This window comes from Lactuca serriola, chromosome 9 (assembly GCF_051521515.1).
Source record: "Lactuca serriola cultivar US96UC23 chromosome 9, Lser_US96UC23_V15, whole genome shotgun sequence".
Lineage (NCBI taxonomy): Eukaryota > Viridiplantae > Streptophyta > Magnoliopsida > Asterales > Asteraceae > Lactuca > Lactuca serriola.
The window spans coordinates 57,601,068-57,616,557 of NC_136416.1; the positions used below are offsets into that span (position 1 = coordinate 57,601,068).

The following is a 15,490-nucleotide window of genomic DNA, read 5'->3' on the forward strand; positions in this document are numbered from 1 at the left end:
TTGAGATAAGAAGTTGAGCAATGACTTAACCCGAAATAAATGAAATTGTTACATAACCAAACAATACCAAAGTTTTCATATTCACTCTTTTAGACTTGTATAACATCATAGTATGTGTTTGTTTACCTTAAAATTTCAAACCGAATAAACTAGTTTGGTATAATAAAAGGGTTTATCAATCCAATCCAATTCCAAGCACAATAAAGAAACAAGATTAGGGTTTTAGCCCTAGTTGCTTCCTTGTTTTCCCAACAAACAAATCTTTAGATTTTAGCATACCAGGAACTCTCCCAATCGATGTTACACACCATACTTGCAACAAGGCCTCTCGTCTCCCCAATGACACAATTGCCGTTGGTGATCCCGGAGTGTATTTTACCATATTGCCCCCATCACTTCCATTTATCAGCAACTCCAAATTTTTAGCAACCACCAAAGCATGCTTTTGTGCCAAATATCCTTGTTTAAGTTCCTAAAAATCAATCAAACATTGTCATTTCACAAACAACATTATATAATTGACAAAAAAATGAGCCAAAGAAACATAGAAATGTGATGAGACTTACTGCAACATCAGTGATATCTCCAATTGCAAAGATATTCTCAAACCCTTTGACCCTAAAGTTTGCATCAACCATTAATCTCCCACTATCATTCAAACTATCCTTGAGACTTGTCTCTTTAAGCCATGATGAACCAATCGGATCACTTGTGCATTTAAAATAACAATCAGCCATGATAGTTTCACCTTCAGATGTTTTATAGGTTCCATCATCAGAGCTGGAAGTCAAATCAACAGATTGACCTAAAATTACCTCAACTTTCTTTAGAGTTAACCAATCAAGCACCTTTTTACTACCCTTTTCATCTATAAACTCCAGCAATCTTGAACCCTTGTGAACTAGTTTCACCTTTTTGGTGGGAAAATCAACAGCAATTTCAGCTGCAAGTTCCACACCAGTGGGTCCCCCTCCAATTATCAATATTGACTCTGAAGATTTGATCTTTTCATTATCTGCAAACAAAGATTGCAAATTGGCCTCAGACATCACATGTTACTCTTCTTTTATAAACGAAGCAAATTAAGCAATTTGGAATGATATGAAAGTTTTGTAAAATTACCTGCTTCATACTCCCTGAGCTTCTCAGGTTTTGTGACACATTTGCTACCCATGTGACCTGTGGCAATTACAAGATAATCATATGAAATCAGGCGACCTTCTGTAGTTGACACTTCATTGTCTTCAATCCCATTTGCATCAGATGTGATAATACTTGCCCCTTGAAGATATTCATGGTGATTAATCACAGATCTTTTTGCAAACGATGGCTCCACCATTGACCTCAACCTTGCCCATGTCACCTCAAAATACTCTTTCCTGGATAAAAAAGAAAATGGAAATTGAATAGGAGCATAATACAGAATGAGGTAAAAAAGAAGGAATAGATGATCCTACTGGTTATTCATATAGTCCTTCACTCCTTCATATGGAGTATAAGAGTAAACATTTGTTTTCAAAAGATAAACAAGTTAAACATATGATTATTCATCTCAAAGAAAAGGTCGCATAACTACATAAGGGTGTATATTTGTGCGACCATATCCAATGTGCATTTGAAAGCTTAAAGAATTACAATCAGAATCAGATAATTGATTAAGGTGAGAAATAGGTATATAATCAGTTGATTAACGTAAGATATAGGTAGTAATTTACATATATCTCGATGATAGTATGTTTCCTTATTGCAATTCCCTAAATGGTTATAAAATCGTAGTAATCACTTTACCGAAATACTCAGAGCTAGACAAGTATTTTGTTTCGGATTGAAATGAATACCATTAATGGAGGGTGAAAGTAAGGGCACGGAAAATAAAGGATCTTAAGAACATTTCCGATTGAATATCAGCTTAGAAAAATCCCAATCAATCAAAAAACATGGGAGAAGAGAAGAGAAGGATTAGAAACTTACGAATCAATGAGGGTGAAATCAAAATGTCGATGCTTTTGAAGGGTTTTGCAAAGAAGAGAACCTGCAACCCCGCCACCAATAACCACCACTCTCTTCTTTTTATCCACTCCCGGTTCTGCCATTACTATACACACTTCACTACTATAGATCGATAACAAATTCCAAAATGCAAAACCCTAGACTACGCTTCGAATCAAAACCCAGCCAATCAGTATATTAAGAGGTGAATTTGATCAAGATTGGAATCAAGAAAAGGCAGAAGAAAAAGGTAGTTAGAACACGATGCTCGATCGAAGGACGCACTGATTGGCTGGATCGAAGGACGCACTGATTGGCTGCGCATCGCTTTAACCAGGATTTATGTTTGACTTCGACTAAAATGGTCAAAATTTGTGATATAGATGTAAAATATCAAACCACAGGGACCATTACTTAATTTACTCCAAGAAAACTTATCTTCATATAGTAGTAGTTATTATTATTATTATTATTATTATTATTATTTTGAAAATTGACTAATCTAACTCATATAAACAATTAGGGAAAATGACATATATATATATATATATATATATATATATATATATATATATATATATATATATATATATATAACGGATTTTTTTAGGATTGACCATTTTAGTCATTTAAGTTTTTTCGTGGCTTTATAAGGGAACCAAGTTGTGGGCAATCTATCATTTTAGTCTCCTTTACTTGTTTTAGCCGGTTTAAGGGACATATAGACAAAACTTGGGGCCGACCCATCTCTGTCTCTCTCTCAATTGAATAATTGTTACCTAGAAACCAATCACCACCCTCATTTTCCTTTGTTCACCACCAACATCTTATGCCAGCCATTATTAAATTCTATTCAAGATCAGAAGAGGAAAATCACACCTAGATCTAGAACAAAATTGTAACATCCTCGTCCGAAACGTATCACAATATTGTCCGATTTGGCTCCCGACACTAAAACTTCCGATGGGGTCACCCATCTTGGTACTACTCTCGCACAAGCACGCTTAACTGCAGAGTTCTTATGGGATCTGTTGTCCTCACGGCTTTTGTAACACTGTAAATTTTCAAATAGATTTTTCATTTAAAAAGCACATTAATTTCATTAACACAATCACAAAACCCCCAAATATCTAGTTATCAAAACGCATGTTTATAAATTGTTTTTAAAACACAATCTAGGATCCTCCAAAACATATCTCTAACTCGTGTGTGTACAACCAAGCCGGTGCCTTCCCGTGATCCTGAGAAGTACTTGAAACACATAACACATAACACGGTAAGCACGGAGCTTAGTGAGTTCCCCAAAATAACACACATATCTCAGTAGCCTCTCATGGTTGTACTCAAATAAGCCCCCCCGGTCAATGTGTTTCAGTGGAACCCTCCGGTCCCACAACTCGGGTGGACCCTTCGGTCCTAGATCATGAGAATATGCGTACGGACTCGGTGAGACTGGGGGATGACTCGGCGAGTCAGGTAGGGTTTTGTCCAAATTGGTCCCGCATGGACTCGTCGAGGTCTGGGAGATGACTCGACGAGTCAGTTTAGGTTCCATGCACTGGATCGCGTATCGACTCGGCGAGTCTGCTAATAGACTCGGCGAGTCTGCTAATAGACTCGGCGAGTCGAGTCGAGAAAGTCTGCTAATAGACTCGGCGAGTCGAGACGAACTGATCCAAGTAAGAAAGACGGGCCCTATTAATTAAACTCATGAATGCTTCGGGCGTATTGGTCCTATCCGAGGGGTATCACTACGGACTTGAAGTGTCCGCATCGAGTTCGGAGGGTAGTCTTCAGGACATCCTTCCCTAACACTCGAACTGGTGATATTCGGATCTCAGGTCCATTTTTGAAAGGTAACTCGTTCCTTGCGTTTGCTCAATCAATTCATCTATGTGAGGTAGAGGCAACGATTTCTAATGGAAAATCTAGACGGAGTCCTTGATAGCCGAGGTACATATGATGCAATCCGTCGACCTCTGGAAGGATAAGACCGGAGCTCTCCAGGGTGAGAAGCCTAGTCTTCCAATTCTATTTTTGTGTAGTTCGCTAAGTTGTCTGGACTATTCTTGTATCTCCATTGGTGTTTAGACTGTAGGGAGATCTGTTTACAGGAGTCATACTGGGTTCTAAGTTTGTTCACATGACGATGCGATTACTCGTAGTCTTGGGCAGTCTCCGTCCTGAAGTTCATATTAGAATTCATACTTGGTTCAACGATCACAATATCGTGTATACGAGTCGTATATAATTAAGATTGAAAAGGTAGTCGAATAACTGATTCTTCTTTAAGCTCATATCCCATCGAGGAAAAAGAAGTTAAAGTGGAATCATCAATTCTAAACCTGTAGAACCTTGATTATATATCACCCCTATGTATACATTCTTTAGCGACAGATCAACCGTATGGATCTTTGGATTTGAACTTGACGTACTGTACGAGTGGTACTTCGGGGATTTCTTCGGAAAAGAAAAGAACTATGAGGTACTCCACGCATGAGTACTTCGGTGTTCTGAAATGACGGTTTCGCTAAAAAGACGTTTATCGAGAAAGAGATGTACGTATGAAGTTGGTTTTGTGCGGATCAAATTGAATCGAGTCGTATGATAATGTCAGAATCATAAGGAAACTTAAAGACATTAGATTTAAACATAAGGCGTTACAGACAAACACAATTGTGCAACCATCAACAGAGTTACAGTACTTTAGACTTACTACAAGACTATTGTTGCGAATAAGGTATACTACAAAAGGCAAGTATACGCAGCACGAGCATCCCTATACCGACGGGATCCAGCAAAAGATAAGACTCTGGTTGCACTAGTTTTGGATGGTTTATAAGTCTGTTACAACGAAACGCCTAAATTACATCAACGTGGGTTTGGAGTAGTCTCCCCGGCGGCAGTGATCCTTAGGATTCTGCCATCTGCGCTGGAGTTCTTTGTTATAGGACAATCCTTCTGGAAGTGCCCTATCTCACCGCATTGGTGGCATGACTGGCTAGCACTAGCATTGGTGGCGGGAGTGAAGTGTTTAGCCAGTGTTATGTGAAGACGAGTGCCTTCCTCATTACTCCACCTTGGAAATTGCTTCCTAAAGCGTTCTGCAGGAGTTGCCACTTGTTGCTGTGGCATGGCAAGTCTTTGGGATCTCTTGTGCTCCTTTAGGGCTTGACGATATCGTCTATTCCTTTCAGTCTTACGGCTTCGCAAGTCTATGATTGTTGCCATTTGTTGGTTTCCCGGTTTGATACTACCATCGGAACTCTCGACTCTTTTGTAAGTCTGGCTTGTGTTGCCGGAGTTGATGTATGTAAGGAAAGTTGTCACAACAATTGCTACTACAGCTTGTAATGTAGCGGCGTCGATATGGAGGATAGGGGTTTCGTTGCTCGGCTGATTGTTTCCGGATGACGACATGATTCTGTAACACGAAAGATAGGGATTTTGTGAGCGATTCTAGTTGACTCTAGATGTACTTCGATTGTTCAAGTAAAGAGTAGAAGTATGTTCTTGTGAGTTTGACCTACATCCCTATGATGCAGTCCTAATACGGATTGGAAGTATGTTCGCGAAGGTTTGACCTACATCCCTATGATGCAGTCCTAGTACTGAGTGGAAGTAAGTTTGTAAAATGGTCTCAAGACGTTTGTCGTTCAAGCCGAGGTATCGTTGGTTGGTGAATAACATGATCCAACCACTGAAAGAGACTTGGAAATGTCTCTGGAGTTAAATTACTATAGTCCAATGACTTAACTAAAGCATGTTTCAGATAGACCTCAATGAAAGTATGATAAGAGTACTTGAATAAAGAATGACACAGAAGTTAGCCAACTGTCAATATCTTTGATATTCATGACGTAAAAGTTCGGGAAAATGACCTTGTAAAAGGTCTTACATCATATCCAGAGAAGATAGTCCTTAACAGCATAAAGACCTAACCAAAAGTACTTATAGTACAAGATAATTTCATAGAAAATGCCACTTCGGGCATAGACAGAAAAAAACGATTCCTTTTAACAAGGAAAATAAGGTAAAGCATCTACTACTCGCAACGGTCATCCCTCTGGTGAACTCTTAGTTCAGCCAGTTGACGTTCCACATCAAGTAGGTGCCTTTCATACACCCTCTGGCGAACTCGGAGTTCTATGACTTCGGCTCATGATCCAGCTAGTGCTTGCAGCAGGGCTTCATGATTTCTCTCAGACCTCTCGTAAGCATCTTCTAGACGAATGGTGCGGAGGGTATGCATTCTCGCATCGGCGACAACTTTTGTGATATGATGTAGGGCTATCCTGCCTTGAATCTCATTTCGGGCCACTCTGCGGACCAAGATTGGCAAGATTCTGTCTGCTGAGCCCCCATTGCTCAGGTCATAGAAGCTTCGGTCACCATTAAATGGCATGTGCTGATCTTGTCCTTGGCTCCATGTTTCCAAGCATTCCACCCACTCAGGCGTCGGGCCATGAAAAGTCGGACGAGGGTTAGGAATTAGAATGGGAGCTGCCTGGGGTAGGTTCTCAACCTCGGGTTCGGAGTTAGTATCGTCCAAAGGGTCTTCATCATGGTGATCATTCAAAGGGATAGGATGATCATTCTCTGGTTCTTCTCCAAACCAACCAACAATGACTTCGTTCGGAAGATACTGGTTGCCGTGGGGATGGAGTCCAGTCATGTTATCTACGCGAGAATTGGGGTAAGAAAATAATTATTAGACGAACTATCTAGATAATTATTTAGAAAATCTTCATTAGTTACATCGTTATTTGTGAAGTGCATACCGGTTATATGTAATCGAAACAGGATAGGCCTTCGAATAAGTGACCTTAACTCCAAATTCACACAGAATGGGGGTAAAGTAAAATTTTCATAGATTCTATGTCTATAACATCCCAATTACATATAGCCTTAATGTATCCACTTAGCAACTATCAACTTAGTAATGAAGATCCCGTTTTAGTTCTCAAGTATAAAGTACCTATAGTAACACCAAATACTCCTATAGTGTTTTAAGTTTAATGTTATGCTCTACTGTTCTCATTGTGGTATTATTGGTAAGATTTTAGACTTGTTGCAACCACACAACTACACTTAGGCACATGCTAGTCAACCCTCGGATAATATAGTTGATCAGGCTATATCTTCCCAGTTTTGACTATATGTCTCTAAGTCCACTTGTGTTGCCCAAAAATCGTAATTCTTTTGTACTGTCCTAGTGACACTGATTTTAGTATGAATGCAGGCACATATACTAAATTAAATATTTTACTATATTAAAGTATAAACTCTTGGTCAGAGTATTTTTAATCCCTATGTATTTATAGTTAGTATATCTTTTATGGGTTGATATACTTAATTCACTATAAACAATGCTCTGATACCAATCTGTCACACCCCAAAACCATGAACGACGGAAACGTTCTGGGGCGGAGGACGTCATGTACAGTATCAGAACAATGAAAAGTAGTAAACAAGCAACAACATCATCCATTGCATTAATAATATAATTTTAATACAAGTGTTCTGTCAAATTATAATAGACACGAAAGTATAATCAAAATGAAAGATGAGTCTTGAACGTGCTCCATCTTCTCTAAACCTTGCATCGGTACCTGTCTACTGTTGACCTGAGGATACAAGTTATTTTGAAAGAGAGTATCAGCTTTAAAGCTGGTGAGATCATAAGTATTAATGTGACTTAATTTGTATGTAAGTATTTGTATGACATGTAATGAAAGACTTGAAAATGTTTTGAAAGAAAGTTCGTGTAAGTATGAAAATGTTTGTAAAACAACTGTAAACGTTTGAAAAACCATAGAAATCCCAATGATTCCTATTATTATAAAAGGGAGTCTTCTACCAAGACTTAACTGTTCTAAATGTAGTCTTCTACCAAGACTTAACTGTTCTAAATGTAGTCTTCTACCAAGACTTAACTGTTCTGAATGTAGTCTTCTACCAAGACCCAACTGTTCTAAATGTAGCCTTCTACCAAGACCCGACTGTGCTACTATTATTATTATTATAAGACATTGTATCCTTTGGTACTAGGATACTCAAATATAATTCACCTCATCGATTATGTGAATAGGTCACAAGATAAAGGTAATAATATAAATAACCTAAGTATTACCCTTTGGTACTAGGGTAACTAACAGTGTTAACTGAAGACATCTGTAGATGTACATTTACCTCTGTTGCTAACAGCTGGGTATAGGAATAGTTAGTCCCTTAAAGTATACCTGTAATGGTATCAACCGTTGACATCCGTGGATGTGCTTTTACCTCTGTAGCTAACAGAGATTTTAGGAATGGTTAATCCCGCAAAGTATCATTTGGTACTAGGATATTAAATTCAATCTATCTCGCCGATTATGTGATTGTATCACAAAGTGAAGATAAGAATGAGGATTATATAACAGAATCTATACATATAAAATGTACTTAGTAATTCATCATATGTTATCTATGTAAACGTACTCATGTAAGTGTACTCATGTAAATGTACTCATGTAGATGTATCTATGTAAATGTATTCATGTAAATGTACTCATGTAGATGTATCTATGTAAATGTACTCATGTAAATGTAATCATGTAAATGTACTCATGTAAATGTAATCATGTAAACATATCTATGTAATAGTATAGTAATGTACTGTGTGTACTAGCTGTGACATGTGTTCTCTCTCTCTATCTATCTAGCAAGTATTGACTCATGAATGAACTGACTCATTGTATGATATTGTGTTCTAGTAATAGTTCTCGTATCTTCTTAAACTACCCATATGGTAGCTTACTAGTAATGTAACTGGCACGTATGAACATGGAAGTATACCCTTGCTACCCAAGGGTATTGAATGAACTGGGAAAACCTTTATGACTATATATATGTACACATGATATATAACTAATATTTAAACAACCTTCGGACGGATACTCGATGTCCCACCAGACCACATCTCAAGCGCGAAAAGGAAATAGGGCGGGCAGGCCTTCCTAAGCCTTTTAAACATTTCTTATATAACTATACATACATAGGCATGCAATTGATAATATAAAAGTATAAAATAAGTTTTGTAAAACCTTTTGAACATAATTATTATCTAAGAAAAGATTGAATTGATGTCAATCTATAAAACTGGTTGAAAGCATGAGTTTGATAAAACAGTTTAAGTATAAAGAAACATTTGGAGGAAACACAATTGTAAATGAGTTTGAAATGAAACATATAATATAAAATAAGGAGTTTTAAACATATAAAACGTTTATGAAAATCATTTGAAGAAATCAGTTTGGTAAAACGGCTAATGAGTAGTAAATCATTTGAATGCTGCTTATTAATCACATGTGATTGATATAATAACTAGCATGATTTCTACTTGTATCCCCCCATAAAATATTTAAAAACATTTAAAAGGTTAATTCAAGGGGTATAAACTCACCTGTTGCGAGTGGATCGGAAGGAAGTGTCGGATAAGTGCTTGGTGTCAAGTGGAGACTTAGACACGCACAAAGATCCTAATAACACATAAAGACATATGTATATAAACAATTAGTCTTTAAACAACTAATAAACAAGTCAAGACACTCTAGGACATGTCAAACACTTTGCACAAGTGTTATAAGTGCTAAGGAGTGCATCTAAGTGTTGTAGGGCAAGGCTATTGGGTTTTAGGGTTCAAGGGAAACCCTAAGATGAGTTTACTACCTAAAGACCAACACCCCTTGAGTTTATGGTCGTAAACTCTTGAGTTTATGGCCGTAAGCTCCTAAACTATTGACCATTTGTTGTTTTGAAGTCTTCTAAGCTATTCCAAGCATTCCTACTTCATGATTAAGCCTTAGGAAGTGTTGTGTGGCATCAAAACACTCCTAAATGGAGTTTACGTCTAAGGACCATTTCTCCATGAGTTTACTACCGTAAACTCTCATGGACTCATATATTTTGGTGTTTTCAAGTCCTAAACACTTCAAGGTAAAAGCCTAGGTTAGATTCTAGGCAATAGGAGTAAATATGGGACATTTAAACACCTTTTGGGGTGTTTACGGTTTTGGGAGATCCCCAAACCGTAAACACATAAAAATGATTGTTTTCTTGTTCTGTTATGTGATATACACATTAAGGATGAATCTAGACAAGCCCCTAAGGCACTGTGAAGCATCTAGACACCCTAAAGCACCCTATGGCACTATACTTGGTGTTTACGGTTTTGGGAGCCTCCCAAAACCGTGAACACCTTGTTCTTGGTGTTCTTGGGACTTTTCCTTGGTATAAATATGTATAGAAATCTTTAAATGACTCTAGGATAGAAGTACTTACTTTGTGGAAGCTTGAAATGAACTTAAAGTCCAAGAACACTAGTGTGTGTTCTTGGTGTTCTTGGTGTTTTGGAAATCTAGTCAAAACACATAAATGGATGGATGAAAAGAAGTACAATCACTAGATTAAGTGTTATACTAACTTGAAAGGGCTAGAAACACTTACTAGACTGAAGATATCGAGCAAAAACTTGGATGATACTTGAGAGAGTTTTTGGAGTTTACTCTTTTGGGTAAATTGAAAAGTGATCAACTTTGGGGAGTAAACTCATGCTTAAGGCACGAGTTTATGGTTTTTAGGGTAGTTTACGGCCCAAACATAAAAGTTTGGCCGTGAACTTCTAAGCTACGTGGTATTCGCGGTTTAGAAATTTCAAGACCCGAGTCGGCACATCCGTTCACCCGTTCGTTTAAAGATTAATTATTAAAATAATCAAATGAACTTTAATTTCCTAAAAACAAGTAAAAGTGAAATTGACTTATAATATGGAGTGATTGACTTTTAGGGTTTGACCGAATGGAAATTCCGGGTTGTCACAAAATTCTATATATTGCGTTCTCAAAATTCGATTATGATTACGACATCCCTCTTCATAGTCAAATTTTTGAAAACATGGCAAATAAAAATAGTGTAGCAAAAGACTGGTCTAGAATCATGTCTTTATGTGAGACATCATGAATCGTGTCCCATTTGCTTTGGGTACAAGATCAATTACATGTGCTATAATATTTATCCTTTCTAAATTTTCCAAATGCCTTGGAGCATAAAGGAGGGAAAAGGTTTAGAATTGGATATGACTAAAGTGATTAAGCAATTGTCGAGGACAATCTAAGGTTTTACCAAAGATTGGTTGCTCAAGGACAGTTGGAAGTATATTGTTAATATTGGAAGGACCATATTGACATAGTCTGAAAAGAGGCAACTTTTGTTCAGAAGTGGTACTCAAAATGGGAATATGGAGGTTTCTCCATAGGTGGAATTTATTTGTGTTAGAAAACTTAATGCAATATGAGACTTTATTTCCTAGAGTTGATCTCCATTAGAATACTCTGTAATGTCTGTTGACAAGTCGTTGTGACTTTGTGCATGATCATTACAAGAGATTCAGTGCATATAAATTTAAAATCTAAACAAATTTCGATAAATGATAGGAATTTGGAATTCTTAAATTTTTCGATAACGATTTGGGAGTGTGAAAAGAGAATCATTGAAATTATGTTCAATCAATCTAGTTCACAAAGTAAGGATCATAGACAAACATAGAGTGCATACTTGATGTATGGCAAAGCTATTGTTTAAGAAAAACATAGTGTACATGCTTGGAGCATGGGACAACTAGTGTTTTTAATTCAAGTATAAAATTGATAAAACCGAAATAATGAATAATGAGTAATCAGTATGGTGATAAATAAAAGTGTTTATTTATATTCATAGGGTTTGATACCATATTTGATTCATTTATTCTTGTGTTTCACTTTGCATGTTTTGACTTCCAGAATAACTAAGCCGCTCTTCTTGAATGATTAAGTTATTCAAACCATCCACAGTTGGTCATATGTTGGAAGTAGATATGAATCAAGACTGTCATGGGTTGGTTTGTAGAGGTCCAAGTTGGTGGACAAAGTGGTGCTACAACACTCATGAGTGCTCATAAATTCTGAGTATTGGATTCAACTCGTGCTCATTTGAATCACTTCATGGATTTTATCACGAGTGATCATGAGACGATAATATCTTATATTCTTCAAACCTAGAGATATGAGTTGTTACTATGAGTTGATAGTACATTGATTGCATGAAAACGCATTGGTAACTCAATGTTATAAAACGTGCCTTTGTGTATGATTCAACAAGTAGCAGAACAAACCATATGAGTCGAGGTTTATCCATTCCTTTTACCTTCAGGATAAAAGCGATATTTGTGGGCCCCTCGATGATTTAGCGATGACACATGTGAGTGCTTGGCCAAGCCAGGACTGATTTGATTTGTTCAATCAGTCAGTCATCGTAAATTGAAAATTGGGAAACAACAAATGGACAGAGAGAATGATTATAATCCATGTCTCAGTCCATATGATATCTAGAATGGAGGAATATATGATCCCTTATCTAATGGACAAGTCATTGACAAGGTCAGAGTTCGACAACAGCTTTAAGAGCTACGATTGCCAGTTAGGTTTTGAAGTCATACTCAACAATAGTTTTAGACTTATCCAAGTGGGAGACTGTTGGATTAATGTCTAAGTCCATAACTATATTTGGTATGTACTTGACCCGACCCGACATGGTCCATTTGGGTTGCACTTCACCGACACAATTTATATGGACAGTCTTTTGAGAATAGTATATTTATGTTTAATATTAATATATTATAAGTTATAATATTTTAATATGGAATTATATTATTTAATTAGTATTGAGCAAGAATTAATTTAGAATTAATTAAGTGATCAAAAGTAACTAATTAAATATGGACTCTTATATATATGGAATGGGCCAAGTTCATTTAGGTTGGGCTAAGCTTTTATGGATAGTCCATGGAGCTTTTAACCCGTGGATCCTATGTAAATGAAAGGTCATGGGTACTAGGGTTTACATGGATGTAACCCTAATCCTCCATAATATATAAAGGGGTCCTTGGCTCACAAAATTGGCACAAGTGTGTGAAAATAAGAGTGGGCCGATTTTAGTGTGCATACATATTCTCGTAAGTTCTTCCAAGGTGTCTTGGTGATTTGTGATTCCATTTGAGGCTTCCAAACTATTGGGGCTAAGCTCTTAAAGCTTGAAGACATCAAGCTACATCAAAAGGTATGTCATCTAACTAGAACTTTGTAGTATAGGTGCTCCATAATATGCTAGTTAGGATGAAACCTTGGAATAGTTAATATTTGCATGTATAATAGAGAAAACATAGATCCAAGGTTTATAGGGTTGCATGTACACCATAGGAGTGTTAGAATGATCAAAACCCAACAACAGGTACGCGGGGCGTACCAATGTGTGCGCGGGGCGTACCCGGCCCAGAAAAGGAAACCTAATCCTTTGAGCCTCCCTATTTAAAGAACCTTATGGCCCTTTGTTGGCCACCTTTCTCCAGAGCCTTATCTTCTCAAAACCCTATATCACGTTCATATAATAAGGAAGTGCCATGGAGAGCTTGTTGGTGTGTTCTTAGCCATTGGAGTAAAGTGAAAAGCTTTGGAAGAGAAAGAGTTAGAGCTCAAGCTTATAGATCCGAGTTTAGCAGTTGGAAAAACTCCAGTTTGAGGTATAAAGCTTCATGCTTTCCATCTTTTCAGTTTGTTTCATAAGAAGGATGTTTTAGGGCTTTTGTCCCCCCAAGTTTATGGCTTTAAGAGTTGTTGAGTTCTTGGAAGCCGAGATCTGTCCCATGCTAGCTCCTTTAGGGTTGATATGTGATAAAAATCCAGTCTTTGTTGTCAAAAGTTGTTCATGCATGAGATATGGACCTTTAAAGTTTGGAAATTGAGTGGGTTGGGTGTTGGTGACTTTCCACAGCCATGCAAAGGCTTAAAGTAACCAACTTTATGGATTAAGTCGTATTAGAGAAGTCAGATTTGGAATTTGGATGCAAGTATTAACTGATTAAGACCCAAAAATAAAGAAGATTGAAACTGGGAGTTACGTTGGGCGTAATCCCAGTACACGGAGCGTAGGGATCTCGTTCCCCCATTTCTGTGAGGTTGCTGGGTACGCCTAGCGTACATGTTTGGTACGCGCAACGTAACTCGGAGAGGGTTGACTTTTGTTGACTTTTAGGGTTTGGTCAATATTTGGGTCGTTGAGCTATGAGAGGGGTATAATGGTCTTTTACCCTTCTGAGAGTGCCAAGAGAGAGTTTATGTAACATCCCAAAATTCAAGGCCAAAAATTTCATTTTTAAATAAGTTATTACATAAAACCATCAGTATAAAAACATTCATTATAATATCTCGTGACAAACCAAAGTGTCAGTAGTCAAAACATATTATTATAAAACCATATCAGAGTGTAATCCCAAAGATCTCATGTGCGAAAAACATAGTGTGATGCGTTGCGATCGAGCCAGCTCCTTTCCTTGAAAACAAAATACCTGAAACCAAAACTGAAAACCGTAAGCACGAAGCTTAGTGAGTTCCCCAGATACCACATACCATACAAACCAACTGATTCGTACATGCCATACATAACCAACATATCCATAATCAAGTAAGGTGCTATGTGCCAAACATAGTCTTGTGGTTATGCCATGGGCCGCACGTGGTCTTCCTGGTCAAGCCTGGGGCCACTCCCTGGGTCTTACAGACAAGTGCCAAGGGCCAACCCTAGTCTTCCATGCAAGTATCACAAAGACAACTATACATACTACTCTACTAGGCTACTCTGCATATAGTGTGCCAGGAGCCACCTCCTGGTCTTCCATACACAATAGCATACAGTGCGCCAGGTGCCACTTCCTGGTCTTTCTTACATATTGCCTAGGGCTAACCCCCAGGTCTTCCTATCATACATTATAACATACTGTGTGCCAGGAGCCGCCTCCTGTTTCTTTCATGCATAATGCCTAGGGCTAACCCCCGAGTCTTCCTATCATACATAACTACATGGGTCGGCATTGTGGCCGTAGACCCATACAAGAAGTGAGGAGACTCACCTCGCACTGCTGAACTTTGCTGATAAACCTCTGGCTACTGTCCGACAACTCTCTGAACCGCTGCCCCACTAGCTCCTCAAGCTACTAATATCAATATAACACTTAGTTTCAAGCTGAACTCTAGAAGTCAAACTAAGTCAACTCTGGTCAAAGTCAGCCTTCCAGTTGACTTGACTCGCCGAGTCCTTCAACTCAGAAGCTCTTAAAATACGACCCAACTCGCCGAGTCACCCCAAGACTCGTCGAGTTCAAGATCCCTGAGTCCCATCCTGACCAACTCACTGAGTCACCACTCAACTCACTGATCCGCGTCTTAACCAAAAGAGGTTGGGGGTTCTGCGATCTGACTCGTCGACTCCAAGAACAGACTCGCCGAGTCCAAAACAATCTTCAACAGACTCGCCGAGTTGTTCTTCCAACTCGTCGAGTCCATGCCCATCTTCATCCAACTCGTCGAGTTCACCCATGTGACTCGCCGAGTCGCTCCAGTTCTTAGTCCATACAGTGGCTTTTCGAGCCATG

General features: G+C 38.1%; 1 protein-coding gene across 1 annotated transcript; it reads right to left on the reverse strand.

Moving 5' to 3' along the window:
* On the reverse strand, window positions 1-2,326 carry LOC145074809 (uncharacterized). The gene is made up of 4 exons (XM_079021134.1): window positions 1,972-2,326; window positions 1,123-1,379; window positions 567-1,015; window positions 1-472 (listed from the first exon to the last, which is right to left on the reverse strand). Exons 1-4 carry the CDS (start codon window positions 2,091-2,093, stop codon window positions 215-217), a joined length of 1,086 nt encoding a protein of 361 aa, XP_078877260.1. The 5' UTR covers window positions 2,094-2,326; the 3' UTR covers window positions 1-214.
* Between the last annotated feature and the right edge of the window lie 13,164 nt (window positions 2,327-15,490).

Bases quoted from the DNA above. Each gene is read 5' to 3' on its own strand.
- LOC145074809 (XM_079021134.1), bottom strand. From the start codon at position 2,093: ATGGCAGAACCGGGAGTGGATAAAAAGAAGAGAGTGGTGGTTATTGGT. The intron at 1,016-1,122 runs GTAATTTTACAA...CTTTGTTTGCAG, and splicing joins GCTCAGGGAGTATGAAGCAG to ATAATGAAAAGATCAAATCT. The intron at 473-566 runs GTAAGTCTCATC...ATTGATTTTTAG, and splicing joins GAGATATCACTGATGTTGCA to GAACTTAAACAAGGATATTT.